The 20,502-nt window shown below is 34.2% G+C and overlaps 1 protein-coding gene across 1 annotated transcript; it reads left to right on the top strand.

Annotated features, from left to right (window-relative positions):
* The first annotated feature begins 13,896 nt into the window (after positions 1-13,896).
* Positions 13,897-19,009, top strand: LOC108322843 (probable CCR4-associated factor 1 homolog 11). Its single transcript, XM_017555110.1, has 2 exons — positions 13,897-13,952; positions 18,148-19,009. The coding sequence occupies exons 1-2, from the start codon at positions 13,897-13,899 to the stop codon at positions 19,007-19,009; spliced, it is 918 nt and encodes a 305-aa protein (XP_017410599.1).
* The last annotated feature ends 1,493 nt before the right edge of the window (positions 19,010-20,502 follow it).

The following is a 20,502-nucleotide window of genomic DNA, read 5'->3' as shown; positions in this document are numbered from 1 at the left end:
GCATAGGCATACGACAGTTTTTTGGGTCTTCCTCGCGTCCATATTCATACGAAAAGATGAAGGAGGACATAAGAAAAGAGATGACGCAGGAGATCACAAAGAAGGTTCGGGCAGAGTTGTATGATGAAGTTGTTGAAATGGTTGTGCGCCAGTTCCAACAACATTATGAGGGTTATGGCAATCGTCCTCCGCCATCTCCTGTAGCGGAACATGTTGTGCCTCCTACAGGTGAACTTATTAATTTTTGGTTACTAATTTACTTTTTGCATAACCTAACATTTAATTTGACAGGTAGAAGTGGTAAAGGAAGTTGTTCAGCTGCCGATGCTCCAGGGGACGACATGGATGAAACTCGTCCATGTCAGTTATATATTCTTTCTGATACTGGGACCGTGCTAGTGGCTCGTGGTATAGTTTATGAGACATCCACTGTAGTGCATGGTGTACAACTTTCAGAAGATGAGGTCAAGGTCACGGTGGATGAAGTTGTCATAGCAGATGTCGTTCTTCTTGTGCCTACAGATGAGTTCTTCACTGTGGAAGAAGCATTTAAGTCCTTTGTCGCCTAGCCTAGACATTTGGTTGGTGATGTATCTAATCCCCCGGTAAACACTCGTACTATATACTTCTCAATTTTAATATTTAATTCTAATTGACGTTATAACATAACCATTTTTGCATTTAACAGCAGATAGGTCAAGAGGGAAGTCCTACATCGAAGAAGACTCATTTATCTGAGGATGACCCTCTTGGTGCGTTGGACGAGCTTGCTAAAATCATTTCAGATGCGCCGATGAATGTACACTGGGATTGTACTACATTTGGAAGAGAAGCTCAGATCCCATTGTACTTGCATCATCAAGATGTTAGGGAGCTTGCGTCGGGTAGAGAAGAAATTAATATTACATTCATTAAACTGTGGATGATGTAAGTTTATGAAAAAAAATTTATATAATTCTATTTCATCAGCTTACTTATATCAGATTATTTCTTCAATTTAGGTATATGTTTGATGTTAGTAACAAGAAGGGGTTCAACGATGTATATGGGTTCATTGACCCCTCTATGACTCATGAAAGAAATAAATTTGATGATATCCAAACATACATCACCACCTGCTTTGGAATGGGGAAGGAGATATATTTTCTCCCTTATATACATGGGTAAGTGAAGTTTGTTAACTTCAACACATTCATTTATTAATTTTGGTATATGATTCATAAGTTATTACCAATTTCAGGTGTCATTGGCAGCTACTTGTGATCTCCATACCGGAGAACACTGCTGTTTGGTTTTGTTCATTGCAGAAGTCTCCTCCCAGCCCTCTTAGACATGTAGTAGATTGGTAAGAATCTCAATGTTTCGACTTTTTTTTTATATAAATGTATGCTAAAGGAATTGTTTTTAATAGTTCCCTTGCAACACATATGATGTTATTTGGGAGATCTACTGCTACAGCTAAAAAGCTTGCATGGGTTGCCCTTAAGGTTTGGTATTTTAGTCCATACTTTGTTACATTTGGTTCCATTCAATTGATGTTACTTAACATTTTATAATTATGATGATATATTGTAGTGCAATATACAAACGGAGTCATATGAATGTGGTTACTACATCATGTTTTGGATGATGACCATTATTCGTGCACATTACACCAGTGGATGGGAAACGGTATTATTTAGATTTCAATTTTATTTTCCCTATAGTTTAGATTTCAAATACACTAAGTTAAATCATTGTATTTTATGTAGAGATTCAATAGGACTGCTCCAATTCCAGAGAAGTCACTTCAACTTGTGAGGAAAGCATTGGCTAAATATGTAATTCATTTATATAATAGTATATAGTAGATATTAGGATATAGTAAGTTCTAAGTTTATGTTTCTAAGTTGTTTGATGCTTATCTACAATACTATTAGTTTAACTTTGTACATTACATTGATTTATGCTTCAAACTTGATTTATGATTATAATTGGATTGATTTATGCTTATAAGAAGTTGATTTATGATTCAATTGAATGTATTTATGTTTTATTATAACTTTCATTAAAAATATACGTTTCTGGATTATTCTCGACTGTTCTGGCTATAAGTATATATGCAGGTCTATTTCTGTTGTTGGGAATGTTGTAGAAACAAACCTGATTTTTAAAAAAAAAACAAGGAGATATGCCTCGGTTAGTGTCAAAACCGAGGTAGAAAAGCAACTTATGCCTCGGTTATGACCACAGCAGAGGCAGAAAGTACTGCGTAAAACAAAAAGACCTATACTGCCCCGGTTTAAGCCACAACTGAGGCAGTAGGGTGGAACATACGGCCTCGGTTCCCCTTACCCGAGGCCTATAGACCTTCGAAAAAAAAAAGAAAAAAAAAACAAAAACCTTACTGCTTCAGTTATGGTAGAACCGATGTCAAATCCTCTCCCTTTATGCCTCGGTTGAAGCCCGAGGCCAAAAGTAGTACATTTTTTGCCTCGCCTGCATATGCCTCGGTTCGAGAACCGGTGCCTATAACGAAAAATAACCGCTGTCGTTTCACCTGGCTGTACTAGTGGATTTGTTCTTTTTAGTCCTCTTAGTTTTGAAACTCTTATGTTTAGTCCTTAAAAGTGAACGACGTTAACTTTTCTTTGATGTGGCAAACGGCGAGCCACGTCACTTTTCCTTTTTCTGAAACGTGTCATCCTTCTTTCATGCATCTTTGACTTTTAAATATTTGATTCTTTGACTTTCAAATGAAAGGTTACCACGTGATAGTTTTTTCTCAAAATTAGGGTCATCTTGGTCATCTTGGTGTTGCGCCAATTTGGATTATAGCATGTGTGTGGTCGTTGCCCTCTGACGGCGTCGTGAGGTGTGCATCCTCTCCTTCCTCGCCCCATCGAAAATTGCCACCCTGGCTTGCACCTCCAACCAATTGGGTTCTCTCTGCGCTCGTGACTCTAAGCTTTGGTTCACTATGTGCTAGCACAGGTGGGGTTCCAAGACTCGCATCATGCAATGGGGCAACGCCAAGGGCACAATATTCTTTTTTTCTGGGTTCAAAACTTCTTCTCGGTAACTGAAATTGACATGATTTCAAGCAATAAAACAAAGTCCGATGAAGGAACCAACACCCAAGGAAGCGAAAGAAAAAAACTCACCTTTTTATTGTTTTGGAAGTGACAATCTTCTTCCTAACAGCAAACTTTGGACCCTTTTTAGCTTTACCCATTATCAGAGAAAGGGCTAGATTATTCAAAACCCTGGCCAGAAACATAAATCAATTCTGATATTAGTCAAACTCTCAAATATCAACCTCCAAACCTCAATTATCCCATTTTATTAAATTCTACAGAAATTGAATTTAAATATCACAAGCAAATATAGGGAATACAATACAACAAAGTTAGTTTCAAAGTATTTCAACAAGCTAAATGAATCCACTTCAGAAAATAGAAAACGGTGTTCACAATGAGGATTTTGATGAAACAGATGCAGTACTGAAATCGAAAAGTAAAGAATCTAACTACAAACAAGAATGACCTCCGGAGTTAGGCGAGAGAGCAAAATTTATAGGGCATGGGTCTCATAGGTTCGCCGTCAAGGTTTCGAATAGAATGGCGGCACAAGGTTGTGGAAGATGGAAAATTGTTCCTGGGAGTAGTATTCGTAGATGAATAGATTAACCGGAAGGGTTTTTACATAAGACACGGTTGGGGTCGTTGTCGCCCGACTCGTTGGTGAAGGTACACCCCTCGGAGGTCTCGTCGATGGTAGGGGTAAGGTTCTTCTCATCCAACTAGCCCTTGTAGACTCTACCAAACCCACATTCACCCAGCAATGTGTTGCCCTTAAAACTCTTGGCCGCGAATTTCAAGTCCGCGAAACTAAACTCCTTCAAGTTGGGCTGTTCCAGAATCTGGCCGTTAGGGGAACAAAATGGAAGAGACCCTTCGTTGATCTTAAAAATCAACGTGGCACAAAGTAACGAGGGAATGTGGCATCACACGTGGCTTGCCATTTTCCACATCAAAGAAAAGTTAACGCCGTTCAATTTTACGAACTAAACATAAGAGTTTCAAAACTAAGAGGACTAAAAAGAACAAACCTTTTGAATAAGGACTAAACCCAAAATCACTTGATAGTTTAAGGACTAAAAACATATTTAACCCTAACTTTAATAAGAAATAAGAAAGGGAAAAAACTAAAAAAAAAATATTAATTAATATTAAAAGTAAAATTTTTAGAAGTAAAGTTGGAGAGATTGGAAATATAGGGTGAAGAGTGTTTCATCCTGCACCTCCAAGCATATCATCATGCACCTCCAATTTCCTAAAATGTCCTTAATTAATAAGTGGTTTAAAAGTTTACTTTTTTTATTATTGAAATTTTTTGTGCCACCATTGACTCCACCTCCATTTTCCACCAATTACCAAACATGCACTCCTGCCCCTGTTAACACTTCGGCAAGTGTATCGAATCATATCAAGTAATAATAAATGGTAAGACCAAGTATCGTTTCCCAAGATACTCACGGCACTAAACAGTTATGTGATTACTCAACTAATTAAGACTCTAAAGAACAAATTTTTGGGGTTTTTGAATGTAAATGCAATAAAATAAACATGAATGCAATTTGGTCAATTGAGGCTAATCATAAGAATGAATGGATGAAGTTGATGATATTGTTGTTGGGGTTTAGATTTCACCTAGTTTACTCTCATGCATATATGAATTCTTCTTCTTCATTAATGTTAATGCCACTTTCTAATTTACCTTAAACCCGATGTCTCGGTGAAGAAAGCCTACTCTTAATTACTAGTTCATAATGTCTTGTCCCCCTAGCAATTAATCATGCATTACATTCGCACAGAAGCTTAAAGACAACCAAACCTCCTATCCCTATGTCTAGGTAATATTGCTTTTGGGAAAATTTCCCCAGATCTAGATTTCTCCGTATGTGTCCATATCGAAAAAATCAATAATCATGCAATTGAATGAGTTAAACAAAGCATGCATAAAGCGTAGAGGAAAAACCCTAACAATTAATGAAGAAAACATTTAAAATAAGAATCAATTCAATACATGAGAGTTTAAGAGGTTACATCTTTTCCAACAACAAATAAGGTTTAGTTCTCCATTATCATGGAGAAACTAGATGAACAATGGAATGAAAGAATGGAAGAAATAGAAAAACCCTAGAAAGAGAAGAGGAGAGCTGCCACATCCCCAAAATCTACCTCCAAGGGGTGAAAAGTGTGTTTCTGTGCTCAAGCCATCAAAAGATACAATCCCTAGGACGTGCAAGTCCTTAAATTGAACTAAAAAATAATAGAAAACAGGTCCAAGCCCACGAAACTAGCAATGCGCTGTGCGATTAAATCACTACCTCATAAAATCATCTAATCGCTTAGCGCACCTCAACTGTGCGCTGTGCGACTAGAGCGTCAAAAATTAAGCATCAAGCTGCATCTATACTTCCTTTCCACACTCAAACTCAACCATTACAGAAACAAAATCAACAACACATATATACAGACATGTGCTAGGGTGCCTCCTAGCAATCGCTTCTTTAATGTCACTAGCTTGACCTAGAAAATTCATTGTTCAGATAAATTAATAATTGTGGTGAGACGTTCAACCTCACCACCCAAATAATGTTTCAATCTTTGATCATTCACAATCCAGCTTCTATTTTGATCCTCAGAATTTGGATCCATTAATTCCACAGCACCATAAGGCTTGACTGCCTTAATCACAAAAGGACCAGACCATTTAGATTTCAACTTACCTCGAAACAATTTGAATATGGAATTGAACAACAGTACTAGTTGTCTAGGTTGAAAGTCTCTTTTGGATCAGCTTCTTGTCATGGTACATCTTGACCCTTTCTTTATATTTTCTTGAAGAATCATAAGCATTCATCCTCATTTCCTCCAACTCTTGCAACTGAAGCTTTCTTTTACCTGCACAAAGAGAAGAATCAAAGTTAAGGAATTTTAATGTCCAATATGCCTTATGTTCCATCTCAACGGGGAGATGACATGACTTACCATAAACTAACTGGAAGGGTATTAGCCCCACAGGAGTCTTTAAGGCAGTCCTATATGCCCAAAGAACATCATCTAACTTTGTAGCCCAATCCTTTCTTGATGATGAAACAGTCTTTTCAAGGATTCTTTTGATTTCTCTGTTGGAAACTTCAGCTTGGCCATTGGTCTGAGGATGATATGGAGAGGCAATCTTGTGCCTCACATCATAATGTGTCAAGACCTTAGCCAATTGAGCATTACAGAAATGTGATCCTCCATCACTTATGAGGATCCTAGGCACACCAAATCTTGAGAAGATTTGTCTTTTGAGAAATTTGACAACTGTCTTGGCATCATTCTTTTGGCATGTTGTAGCTTCCACCCACTTACTGACATAATCCACTGCCACTAAAATGTATTCATTGTTGTAGGAAGAAGGTAATGGTCCCATAAAATCCATTCCCCAACAATCAAACACTTCAACCTCTAAAATAGCCTGCAGTGGCATCTCATGTCTTTTTGAAATGCTTCCAGTTCTTTGGCATTTGTCACAACCTTTTGCATGAGCATGTGCATCTTTAAATAAGGTTGGCCAAAAGAAACCAGATTGAAGCACTTTAGCGGTTGTCCTTTCTCCATTATAGTATCCTCCATATGGCGAATTATGACAATGTCATAGGATACCAGTAGCTTCCTCTACTGTGACACACCGCCTCAGTGAGTGGTCAGCACCCAACTTGAAGAGATAAGGATCATCCCAAAGATATTCTTCGGAATCATGTAGAAACTTCTTCTTTTGTTGCCACGTCAAGTCATCAGGGAGAATTCCTACAGCTTTAAAATTTGCCATATCTGCAAACCATGGCCTCAATTGAATGAGCATCAGACACTCATCAATAATTTCTCCCTTAATTTCTCCTTCTTTATCAGTCACCTCAGTGTTAAGGAGGCGAGACAAATGATCAGCAATGACATTCTCGCTCCCCTTTTTTGTCTTTAATTTCAAGATCAAATTCTTGTAACATTAAAACCCATCTTATGAGACGTGGCTTTGAAACAGACTTTGCCAGTAAGTATTTTATGGCTGAATGATCAGTGTAAATGATAACTTTAGCCCCTATCAAATAAGGTCTAAACTTTTCAAGAGCATACACAATTGCAAAAAATTCTTTTTAAGTTGTGACATAATTCAATTGTGCACCATTTAGAACTTTACTGGCATAATGAATAACGTGAAAAACTTTGCCACGTCTTTGTCCCAACACAGCCCCAATGGCATAGTCACTAGCATCGCACATTAACTCAAAATCTTAAGTCCAATTTGGTGCGACTACAACAGAGGCTGAGACTAGCTTCTCTTTCAATATTTCAAAAGCTTTCAGACACTCATCATCAAACTCAAATTGAGTGTCTTTCACAAGCAAATTGCAAAGGGGTTTAGGAATCTTGGAAAAGTCTTTTATAAGTCTCCTGTAAAATCCAACATGTCCAAGAAAGCTTCTTACCCCTTTGACATTTGTAGGAGGTGGTAGCTTTTCAATCACATCAACCTTAGCTTGATCTACACCTATCCCCCTGGATGAGATCTTATGTCCTAAGACAATCCCCTCACGAACCATAAAATGACATTTTCCCAATTAAACACAAGGTTCGTGGCAATGCATCTTTTCAAGACTACATCCAGGTTCTGCAAGCATAAATCAAATGATTTGCTAAAGACCGAGAAATCATCCATGAAAACTTCTATGCAATTCTCAAAAAGATCAGCAAAAATGGCTAGCATGCAACGTTGGAAAGTGGCAGGAGTATTACATAGACCAAATGGCATCCTTCGGTATGCAAACACACCAAAGGGACAAGTGAACGTAGTTTTTTCTTGGTCCTCAGGATTCACTACTATTTAGTTGTACCCATAATAGCCATCCAGGAAACAATAGTAGGCTTGTCCTGCCAGCCTTTCCAACATTTGATCCATAAAAGGAAGAGGAAAATGATATTTCCTGGTGGCTTGATTTAATTTCCTATAATCAATACACATTCTCCACCCTGTGACTGTTCTTGTAGGAATTAATTAATTTTTATCATTTTGAACAACACTCATACCCCCTTTCTTAGGAACAACATGCACAGGACTCACCCAAGCACTATCAGAGATAGGATATATCATTCCTGCTTCAAGCAATTTAAGTACTTCCTTTCTCACCACCTCTTTCAAAGTTGGATTCAATCTCCTCTATGGTTGTGCTATGGGTTTATAGTCCTCTTCCATCATAATCTTATGCATGCAATACGTTGGACTTATACCTTTCAAATCAGAAATATGCCAACCTATTGCCTTTTTATTCTCTTTTAAGATTTCAACCAATTTTTCTTCATCATTCTTTGACAGAGAATTGCTTATGATCACAGGCTTCTTGGAATTTTCCTCTACAAACACATACTTAAGATGATCAGGAAGCATTTTTAATTCCATTTTATCCTGATCATCTAAGTCAGCCTTTTCCAATTTCTCCACTTCACATTCTTCTTCAACAGTAAGTTCCTCGCATGCATCTACTAAAACACGCTCTAAGGGAGATTTCACATACATCTGACTTCTCACTTTCTCAACCACATCATCCAAAACTTCAACTCTGAAACAGTTTCCTCTATCTTTGGGGTGTTGCATAGCTTCCACTACATTAAAGGTAATTCTTTCATCATGTAACCTCACCTTCAGATGACCATCATCCACATCAATTATCACCCTAACAGTTTTCATAAAAGGTCTACCAAGTATAAGGGAGACTTCAGTATCCTCCTCCATATCTAAAATAACAAAATCCACTGGAAAAGTGAATTTGTCAACTTTCACTAAAACATCTTCAATTACTCCATATGGGTACTTGACAGACCTGTCTGCTAGTTGAAGTGTCATCCTTGTTGGTTTTACTTCCATGTCCCCAATTTTCTTTAACATAGACAAGGGCATCAAATTGATACTTGTACCTAAGTCTATCAATGCTTTTCCAATGGGTTGTTTTTCAATTGTGCATGGAATAGTAAAACTACCAGGATCTTTGAATTTTGGTGGTAGAAGTTTTTGGATGATTGCATTACAATTCCCGTGCACCTCAATTGTTTCTTCTTCAATGTACTTTCTCTTCTTGGTCAACAAATCCTTCATAAATTTGGCATAAGAAGGCATTTGTTGGAGTGCTTCTGAAAAGGGAATTGTGATTTCCAGCTTTTTGAAGAGAGCCATGAATCTAGAAAATTGACTTTCCTTTTCCTTTCTAGAATAAGTCTTTGGATACGGTAAAGGATTCAAAACTTGTCTTCCTTTATGACTCTCTTCCACTTCCTTCTTTTTATCTTCTTCTTCTTCAACTTTCTCTTCTTTCTCTTCCTGTTCTTCACTTGATTTTTCCTTTTCATCCTTCTTGTTCACAACTACACTTTCTAACACTTTACCACTCCTTGTAGTTATAGTTTTGCAATGCTCTTTTGGATTTGGTTCAGTGTTAGCTCCAAATGTATTTACAGACTTCTCGTCTAATTTCTTCGCCAATTGACCCATTTGAACTTCTAAATTCCTTATAGAAGTGTTTGTGCTCTTTTGATTTGATATGGACATTTGCATGAATTGTTGAAGAGTTTCTTCTAGTTTGGATGTCCTATCAGAAAGAGTAGGTTGTTGTTGAAACTGTTGTTGTGGTGGTCTACTAGAACTAGCCTAACCCATGCTAGGATGAGGTCTCCATCCTTGATTATAATTTCCAAAATTGCCTTTACGGCTTTGATTTCCCATGTAATTTACCTCTTCCTTTGCATTGGTCTGAATATCACACTATCCATTTTGGTGCCCTCCACCACACAGTTCACAACCTTGCACAGTTTGATGATGTTGTGCCTATGATACAGTTTGGAGTTCCTTGGGTATTTGTGACAACTTTTTCATCAAAGACTCAAGCTGTTGAGTCATGATTTTATTTTGGGCTAACAAGGCATCTTGGGATTGCAATTCAAACATTCCCTTCTTTTGGGTTTGCACTCTCTCACTTTGAACATCATTGTCACTGGATGCCATATTTTCAATTATTTCATGTTCCTCATCAGGTGTCTTCCACCTAATGTTACCTCCAGCTGAGGCATCTAGCATAAGCTTTGTGTGAGATTTTAAACCTCCTAAGAAAAGGTTTAATTGAGTGGGAACGTCAAACCCATGAATTGGAGTTTTTCTCAGCAACCCCTTGAACCTATCCCATGTTTGACTCAACGACTCTTCAGGCTCTTGTTGATACGAGGATATTTCTTGTTTGCCTTTATTTATCTTGGATTGGGGGAAATATTTATGCAAAAACTTTGCCACAACGTCATCCCAAACAGTCAGACTTTCATCAGGAAAAGAATTTAGCCAAAGCTTGGCATTTCCAGCCAATGAGAAGGGAAAGAGACTCAGTCTGATTGCTTCATCTGGCACATGTAAAATTTTTGCAGTGTTACAAATCTCATTAAAAGTTGTGAGATGATCGTAGGGATTTTCATGTGACAGTCCTGTAAACTGATTACTTTGAACAAGGTGAATCAATGCTGGCTTCATTTCTATATGAGCAGCATTCACCACAGGTCGGGCTACACTGTTGAAAGATGAAGGTACATACACAGAAGCATAATCTTCCAACGTACACCTAACTCTTGGTTGTTCATCATCATTATGTTCCTCCATATCCTTATCCTCTTGATCTGAAGAAGAAAAAGTGTTGGAAGTAGCAGACAAGCTAGCTTCTCTAGCTTTTTTTTTTATTTTCTCTCCTACGTCTATTGTTATTCCTACGAGTTGTTCTCTCAATCTCAGAATCAAACAATAAATTTTCAGATTTTGTTCTACTTCTCATGCAAAACAACAATCTCAAGTGATCAACCCAAAGAAATAACAACATAAACAAAACACAATATATATACAAAAATTAAAAACAATGGATATACAGGTAGTGGAACAGAATTGAAATTGATAAACAATGAATAAATGAAATAACAATAACAATCAAATTCCCCGGCAACGATGCCAAAAACTTGATAACATTTTGGCAAGTATACCAAATCGTTCAAGTAATATAGTGAATTAAGTTAAGAGTATTGTTCTCCCAAGGGAATTTGAGTCACGTTATTCAACTAAAATTATTTATCAAGATCAATTACTGATGATAACATTTGTGATTTCAATTTGGAAAATAGCATGACATTAACAACGTAAAAAAATTAAGATTGAAAAATACGATAAAAGATCACTGGAATTGGTCTTTGACTAATGATACAGTAAAATCCTGGACAACATACATTCTCTGTTCCAGCATTCACATCAGAGTATCTTGGTTTAATTCCTTAAAACAGGTTCTAAAATTATCTATTGAATTATTAATTCCTTAATTAATTCAGCAGATAATTTTGCATTAAATTCATATGTTGAGAATGACCAAAAGCACAGAAGCTATTCCTAGCGTAGTTACTTTTTGTTTCTTTTCTTACGTTTCTGGTTCTAAAAATACTTCCCAGTACAAAAGAACTTTTAAAGAGAATTATACTTCCGTATTCCGTATAATCAAAAGCAAGTCAAGAAAAGAACAAGAACAAAAACATATATTGCATAGGAAATTTACATTAATGTGTCGTCATACAACCAATTCCAATGAACAAAAAATTTAGCCTATCCTAGACATCTCAAACGTACTCTTTACAGCAATTCCTTGTAGAAAGTGAAGTCTTGATGTCTTGAAAGGTCTCCTGATCGTCTCCTGAGTTCTCCAATATTTTTCTCGCTTTGTTCGTGTGTCAGAAGATAGTTTATGTCTTTCTGTCACGTCTTTTAAAGCCACTTAACTTCATTAATTCGCTCAGCGCACATGTACTGGTACGCTATGCGAATTTTCTTAACTGTTGCACTTTAACTGATGTTATTCGCTCAGCGCACAGGTACTGGTGCACTATACAAATTTACTTCTTCTGGAAATGCGAATTTTGGCTTTCGCTTTGCGAAAATTGGCTGACAGAGTCCAAATAACACACCATTTCCTGTACAATATTTTACATAACAATCTACTACCTATTACAACTTTTCAATGAGGAACAACATGAATAATTACAAGATTGAGCTCATTTATAAGTGTAAAGACACCCAAACTGGCACTCAGCGCTACTTTTCTACACTCTGGTTGACTTTTCTGCATTCTGGTTGCCTTTTCTGCACTAGTTGACTTTTCTGCATTTTGATTGACTTTTCTACATTCCAATTATTTGATACTTTAACTCTTTTTTCAAATCATTCCAATAGCCTACAAAATCAAGGGAATTTAGTGATAAAATCATCAAGTATAATCCCAACTCTCTTATTCACAAAACTAAAGCAAAAATATGAGTTCAAGCAAGTTTCTAAGTCAGAAAGGCTGTTTTTAATATCAAAATTAAGTATAAAAATAACGGTTTTTCAACCGTTATCACAACCCCAAACTTGAAACTTTGCTTGTCCTCAAGCAAAACAAAACCTGGCTTAAATAACATAGTCAAACTACAATGGTCTAGCACACCCAATAGCATTTTTTTCTAGAACAAGTAAATCACTCATGTTTGCTCATCATAGAAAGATCAATCAAGATAGATGATGTCAAAGCCAATGAAGCTTCAATTATGGTGCTTAAATAATCAAGAAATACACAACAGATGCAACAACCTTATGAGTGATCAACAAGCAGACAAATTGTTACCCTATGTGTATGGAACTATTCCTCACCAAAGACAGTGTTTCACTCAAGCACTCAAAATTGTTTCACTCAAACACTCAAAAGTGTATAGTGAGGTGACACTCTTACACTCTACTATCACAATGTCACATGAATCAACTTTGCATTTCATTTAAACACATCAAACACATTCACAAACAAGTTATCATCACAAGGACTTTTTAAGGTTTGTATTGAGGTCGGGCTAAGAAGAAAATTGATTTTTCTAGACAACAAAATCCTTGAGTTAAGAGAGTGCACAATTCATTTATTCTCATTAAATCTCAACTCTCTTTCTTCTTTTATGTGAGAAACCAATATTCAACTTATTCCCAAACTTTAGTTGCATTGAGCTTAACATTTTCTTTTCTTTCTTTTCTTCTCTTTTGCTTTTTGCTTTTGCCCAATGCATCTTCATGATCCTCCTCCTACTCAATATCATGCTCCTCAAATGCATGGTCATCAACTGCATTCTCAACATGAACATCAGACTCAACTGCTCCACGTCTTCTACGAGCAGAAGTAGTAGGTCTCCACCTCTCCCCTAGTGAGGAGCTCTCTCCACAATGTGAAGATGAACCTCCTCGAGTACGAGCCATATCTATTCTAAATTTCATATCAAAAGTTATTAAAAAAATCATAATAACTAAAAAAAGGTAAAAAATATTAAATCATTCAAAATAATAATTATTAAATATATATTAATCACAAATAAAAAACTATACATTCTATAAAATTAAAAAAATTCAAAATAATTATTACATATATATAATGTTTCATTCAAAATAAATAAAATTCTTTCAAATCTTTATATAAAAAAATAATTAATTCAAATATAACAATTTTATTAAAATAAAAATCAAATAAGTAGAAATTAAAAATTAAAACAAAAAGTTTAATGTAAGAACCTAGAGAATAGAGTATTAGAGTAGATAGGTGTATTAAAATAATGAGACAGAGTATTTTATTTTAAAATAATCGTATAATATAAATAGAAATTTCTAAAGCTCGTCTCATTATCTAAATACCCTCTATCTCTCTAAAACATTATTCTCTTCCATTTCTCTTACTTCTCTCTACATTTTCTCATGTTTGGGCTATTTGTGCGACGATCAGGAAGTGCCTAGATGATCCTGGCGTCGAGGGCTACAATTCATACCGATCAATTTCCTGTTTTGAACCGGTAAGTTGTTTCCCCTCTTTTTCCGTACGTTCTTGAACCATGATCATGCGACAAATTTTGTTTGCATGTATCTAGTAGCTTTTCTCTTCAATTCTTAGCTCAATTTAGGTTCTAAGGTTTGTTTCCTATTACCAATCGGTGAGTTGTAGGTTTTTGTAGAGTTTCCTTGCGACGCAAGCTTCAGTTGGGGTTTCTGTGAGTTGTGCTAGTTGATTGAGATAAGGGAAGTTAGATTACTGTTTTAATTAGTTGGTTGACATGTACGTGTGATGAATTCTATGTTTACTGAAAATGTTTAAACTAAATTTAGGTTTTGTGAGTGAATTATATTATGTGCAATGTGACTGTTTAATTTCAATTGATGAACTGTAATGATGGACTGGTTTCGGATGATAATTAACGTGTTATGAGATGTCTGGAAGGTTAGAAATAGATTCTAAGGTTGATAGGTTGTGAAGAAAGTCTAACATGTCAAGTTTTAAAGGTAATTTAAGGAAGTGGAGTAGCAAAAATGAGAATTAGAGGTTAGATGTTCAATTGGTCTGTTGGAGCAGCTTTGGTAAGTCAAATGTGACTTGCTTGAGCCCTTAAATTGGTTAAAAATGGGTCAAAACTGGTAGATTAGAATTTTTATCTATAAGGCTTGATTTTAGAAGTTTTGAAGTAGGAATTAGTTCATAAACACTTTAGATTGATGGTAGAAAGGTTTAGAAACATTTGATCAAGTCCAATTAGGTATATAACACAATTTAGGAGAGTTAGAAGTTGGGAAAAATAGTTAGAATTGGTAAACTTGGGTTGCGTGGCATAATTCTGCAGAATCGCTGAGCAAACAAATTCGCACAGTGAGTGGTCTTGGCGAGTTGCTCTCTGTTTGAGCAATTCGCATAGCGAGAAGATGCGTTGTGCGAATGGTTGTGGGGTTTGCTTTGTGTCTGATGATTCGCACAGCAAATCAGTGCGCTGAGCGCCTAGTTGTGGTCTGGGTCACTGCTAGATTTATTAGAATAGCGAGGGGGTGCGCTATGCGAGTGTTTGGGGGGTCTGGACCATTGTCTAGACTTTCGCATAGCGAATTGGGGCGTTATGCGAGGAATTGAGGTTTGGTACTACTGGAAGTTTATTCGCAAACCTCTGGATTCGTTATGCGAGAGTGTGCGCTGAGCGAATGGTCCAGGTTTTTAGTTCACTCTTTTCTTCTTTGTCTTAAGTTGATCTAAATGAATTGTTGAGTGCATTATGAAGTATGCTTGAGTGTGTCTTACAATATATAATTGATTATTGTCATGAGTATGTTTCCAAGTGAAGGTATATGAATTCTAAGTGGTGAAAGTAAGTTTCAATGTGGAGTCTTTTGGTGAGATGCAAGTTTGTTTAGAATGAATGCAGGAGCTCAGTCTTGGGGGTTATCCTGAAACTCCAATGGTCTTTCATTCTCATATAGAGAGGATTGATCCATGTCGTGAGGAGTGGCAAGAGGTCTTAGTCTTGGGGGCTTCCAGTATGCCTCAAGGCCCGGAACAGACTAACCTTGTGATTGTGGTAGGGTGAAACCCGTTGGCAATGGCTTTGCAAAGCAGTAGAGGCCACCACAAGTGCACAACCCGCCATAGCTCGACAATCATTCTAAGTCCGGACAGTCAAGTCTAGGTCATAACATGTTAGGATGTTTGAAATAGTTTATTTTTCTTGAATAACCATGTGTATGTTATGTGTGATATAATTGTATGAATTCTCTTATATCTAGCTTACTCTTCTGTTTGTGATTGTGTTTTGTATGTTTGGTGTTCTTCCTTTGCAATGATCATCCTGTGGGTATGAGCAGAGGGAGATGAGGTGTCTTTGAAGCAGGCTCTAGATGGTAAGGACGCTACAACATAGTTGAACTTTAGATTAGCTTTATGTATATTTTTGATAACTCCTTGTATATAAAGTTTTAAATTTAATGGTTATTTTGGATGACTGTAAAGTTAATACTTTATTTACTAGTCTATAACTGTTCTATCATATTATTTTGTTACTACTATAATATGGTTTATGGCTATATTTTGGAGGTTACATTTAAAATAATTATAAACATTTAAAAAAATTAAAACACAAAATTTAAAATTATTATAACAGAATATTTAAAATAATTATATCAGAAAATTTAAAATAATTAAAAATTTTAAAATAATTAAAATAGAAAATTTAAAATAATTTATGTTTTTCTTAAATAAAAAGGATAACTTATGAAATTATAAAAAAGGATAAGTTATAAAATAAAAAAAAATTAGAAAACTAAAAACCGAGTTTCTATATTAGTTAAAAATAATTGGTATAATTAATATAAAAAACGAGTTTCTAGTTAAAAAACGAAAAATAACCTAATTTTGAAAGAATTAGTATAATTCTATATTATTATTAAACATTCCTATTATTTGGCTATCTCCTCGTTAAAAGATAATATAAATATTTATAAAACTATAAATTGCCTCGGCTTTTATAAAATTTAACTAGTTCTTTTCTATATTATACGTTACAACTTTTAGATCTTACATTTTTATTAACACTTATTTTTATAACTTCATTGGTTATATAGAGAATTATTTATGAGAAAAAGAAAACAAATCTTTCCAATTTTAAAGAATCCGTGTGATAGGTAATAATATATCATTGATAAAGAATTAATGTAGGTAACTGTTTTTATTTATCTTTCTGTTAAAAATTAATATTAGATAGTTATATCTAAATATTTTTCTCCATTTGATTTGGTTGAAGATACTATTTCTTAGTAGATAATACATAACACGTAATTAATAATTTACTGTTTCTAATTAAGGTAAGTTATTCATAAATGTCAATAAAATTAAATTTGATTAAAGTAATTCTGATATGTAAAGTCAACTTATTAGATACTTGTAATGTAACACTTTTATCATCGGTAAAATAATTTAATATAAAATAAATTTATCTTTAACAATATTACTATTGTATAAATACTTTTTTTAAAGAAGTATAAATTTAGATTTTACTTTACAAAGTAATTAGTTTTAAATAAAGTAAAATTAAGTTGCATAAGAAAATACCAAATTGATGAATGCATAAGAAAATATTAATTATTTTTTTAAATGATTTTATTTGGAACAGATGAAAATATTTAAAAATTATAATCAATCAATATATTATTATAATTTAAAAAATCTAATCAATCTATATATTATTATATCATTGATAAAGAATTAATGTAGGTAACTGTTGTTAGACCTTACATTTTTATTAACACTTATTTTTATAACTTCATCGGTTACATAGAGAATTATTTATGAGAAAAAGAAAACAAATCTTTCCAATTTTAAAGAATCCGTGTCATACGTAATAATATATCATTAATAAAGAATTAATGTAGGTAACTGTTTTTATTTATCTTTCTGTTAACAATTTTAATATTAGATAATTATATCTAAATAAATTTTTCTTGATTTTGTTGAAGATACTATTTCTTAATAGATAATACATAACACGTAATTAATAATTTACTGTTTCTAATTAAGGTAAGTTATTCATAAATGTCAATAAAATAAAATTTGATTAAAGTAATTTAGACATGTAAAGTAAACTTATTAGATACTTGTAATGATGTAACACTTTTATCATCTCAAAATAATTTAATATAAAATAAATTTATTTTTAACAATATTTTTACTGTATAAATACTTTTTTTTAAAGAAGTATATAAATTTAGATTTTACTTTACAAAGTAATTAGTTTTAAATAAAATAAAATTAAGCTGCATAAGAAAATACCAAATCGATGAATGCATGAGAAAATATTAATTATTTTTTCAAATGATTTTATTTGGAACAGATGAAAATATATAAAAATTCTAATCAATCAATATATTATTATAATTTAAAAAATCTAATCAATCAATATATTATTATATCAAACACGTTATCTAAAGAATATATCATGAATTTAATATATAAAGAATATCAAGAATATATGATAAAGATACACTAAAAAGTAAAACTAAATAATATAAAACGGGAAACAAGCAATTAAAATATATGATTAATTAGGGAAACAGAATATCTTCTCACAATATAGATTTCATGCAATTTTACACTTACAGCTATTATAAAAGCGGGTGTGAAGAGCCTCGTGTTGAGTTATCTTCCTGGTTTATTCTTGTGTGAGATTTTGCATGTGAAAGAAACCAAGAATACAAGAAAAGCATGGCCGTTGTTCCTCGTGGTGGTTCTATAGTGACGAGATCAGTGTGGGCGTCAAATCTTGAAACGGAATTTGAGCTGATCCGTTCTGTCATCTCCTCCTACCCTTTGATCAGCATGGACACAGAATTTCCCGGCGTGATCTTTCACTCCAACTCCGATATGCGGGAACCACAATATAATTACGCCGTAATGAAAGCTAACGTGGAATGTCTGCATCTGATTCAACTTGGTCTTACTCTTTCAGACTGCGATGGAAACCTTCCAAGCTTTCAATCTTCTGATCGTTTCATCTGGGAATTCAACTTTCGCGAGTTCAACGTCGCATGCGATCCTCACGCGACCGAGTCCATTGCACTCCTTCAACGTCAAGGCATTGATCTAGAAAAGAATTGGAAATTCGGAGTAGACATTGAGCGGTTTGTGGAGCTGTTGATGTTCTCTGGAATGGTTTGTAACAATAATGTTCAATGGATCACTTTTCATGGTGCCTACGACTTTGGGTATCTTGTGAAGGCACTGACTTCAAGGTTTTTTCCCACACAACCTCTTTTGCCTGTGGACTTGTCATACTTTATGTATTTGGTTAAGTTTTTCTTTGGAGGGACAATATACGACGTTAAACATCTCATCAAGTTCTGTCCTGATCTCCACGGTGGTTTGGATCGAGTGTCTGACTCTCTGTGTTTGGATCGGGCAGTTGGTAAGAGCCATCAAGCAGGCTCTGACAGTTTACTCACTCTCCATGCTTTCAACAAAATTAAGAATGTTTATTTTTCTAAACACTCTTGTTCTCACATTCTCAACTACAAGAATGTCTTGTATAGTTTAGAACTTTTCTGACCATAGCAGGAATAATACATTCCAAACATTATTCTTTTTATCTTTCTTTTTTTTCATTTCAGTATCTTTTAGACAAGTTTCAATTTTTCTCTCATTATTATAGTTTTTGTATGGTTTTATATTTGTTTTAGTTTCTGTATTTTAATCGGGTTCAATGACAGAAAAAACATACATATATTACATATTTAAAGAATAAAGTTTTAAAAAATATTTTACGATAAGAAATCCCGTTAGCAAATTCCCTGTTATCTTTACATATTTTAATTAACTCTAAAAAAAATTGTTATATAATTGAGATTATTTTCCAAAAAGTATAAAAATCTTCACAAATTAACATAATTATAATAAATTATCTAAATAATAATGATTATATAGATTTAATTTTTTAAAAAAATAAAAGTTTAAAACCTACTCAAATTATAATATATTTTTCACTTTAATTTTTACATCATTTACATCTATTCCCAACCTAAGATTTTACACTTAAACTTTTTTTTTTCTCAATTTCTAAAAACACTGTCTAATCTCCAATTTCCCCCATCTTCCCTTACAAATTTCCCTTCGTGGCGCCAATTTCCTCCTCTCTTCAAATTTCTCTTTTCTTGAAACTCTGAATAAATCGTTCCGTCGTGTAAGTTTAAGGCGGTTTTTTTTCTTTGCTCCTTCGTTAATTTTCCCATGCATTGGGTTTCATTACGGTGAATGAGTGCAGATATTTGTGCCTCGAACCCTATCCACAGTAAAATATTAAGTTCTTCCACTTTGGTATTGAAGGCAAAATGGTAATTAACTTTCTTTTCTCATGAATTATGATTTAATTCCATAAACATTAATATGATATGATACACATGATTGCATTACAAACTCAAACTCAAAGTCATTTTATTTTCTCTGCTAATACTTTTTGCAGGATTTTTCTGTGCCTGCCATTAAGGATTTGATCTTGGAGGCCGTCAAAGTTTTAATTGGTTATGTTAAAACTTGACGAGTACATATTTATGTCTACATTTATGTTTTAAAATTAAATTTTTGATGAAATTCATGTGTTTGAATGATTGATTTAAAGAGGATTTGTGATGATTGGAATTTTTGGGTTTGGGAATAAAAAGAGACTTAAAAAGTGATTTTTAGTTGCATAAATTGTTCTTAGATGTTCTAATATTTATTTGTGCAGCTGAAATTGAAACTTTATTGGTCCAAATTGTAAATTAAGGCCAAAATAAGATTTTATTTGAAAGTCTAATTGGGTGAGAAAGAGGCAAGTTCTCATTGGTCGCGCCCTTCCTCAGTCAAAGCTGGTAAAAGTTGGTCAAACAGGAGTTTTGATGCAATTTTGGAGAATTCTGAAGGGGTTAAAGTGTAAATAGAGGAAATTTCAGGGTATTTGTGCAATTTTGGAAAGTCAGAAAATCTAAAAGATAAAATTCAGTTGTTGAATTTAATTTGGGAATATTAACAGAAAATATCTTCCAAATAATTTTATCATTATCTAA

This window comes from Vigna angularis, chromosome 6, assembly GCF_016808095.1.
Source record: "Vigna angularis cultivar LongXiaoDou No.4 chromosome 6, ASM1680809v1, whole genome shotgun sequence".
Taxonomy (NCBI): domain Eukaryota; kingdom Viridiplantae; phylum Streptophyta; class Magnoliopsida; order Fabales; family Fabaceae; genus Vigna; species Vigna angularis.
The sequence above is the reverse complement of the archived record's forward strand: the minus strand, read 5'-3'. Positions and strand labels throughout refer to the sequence as shown.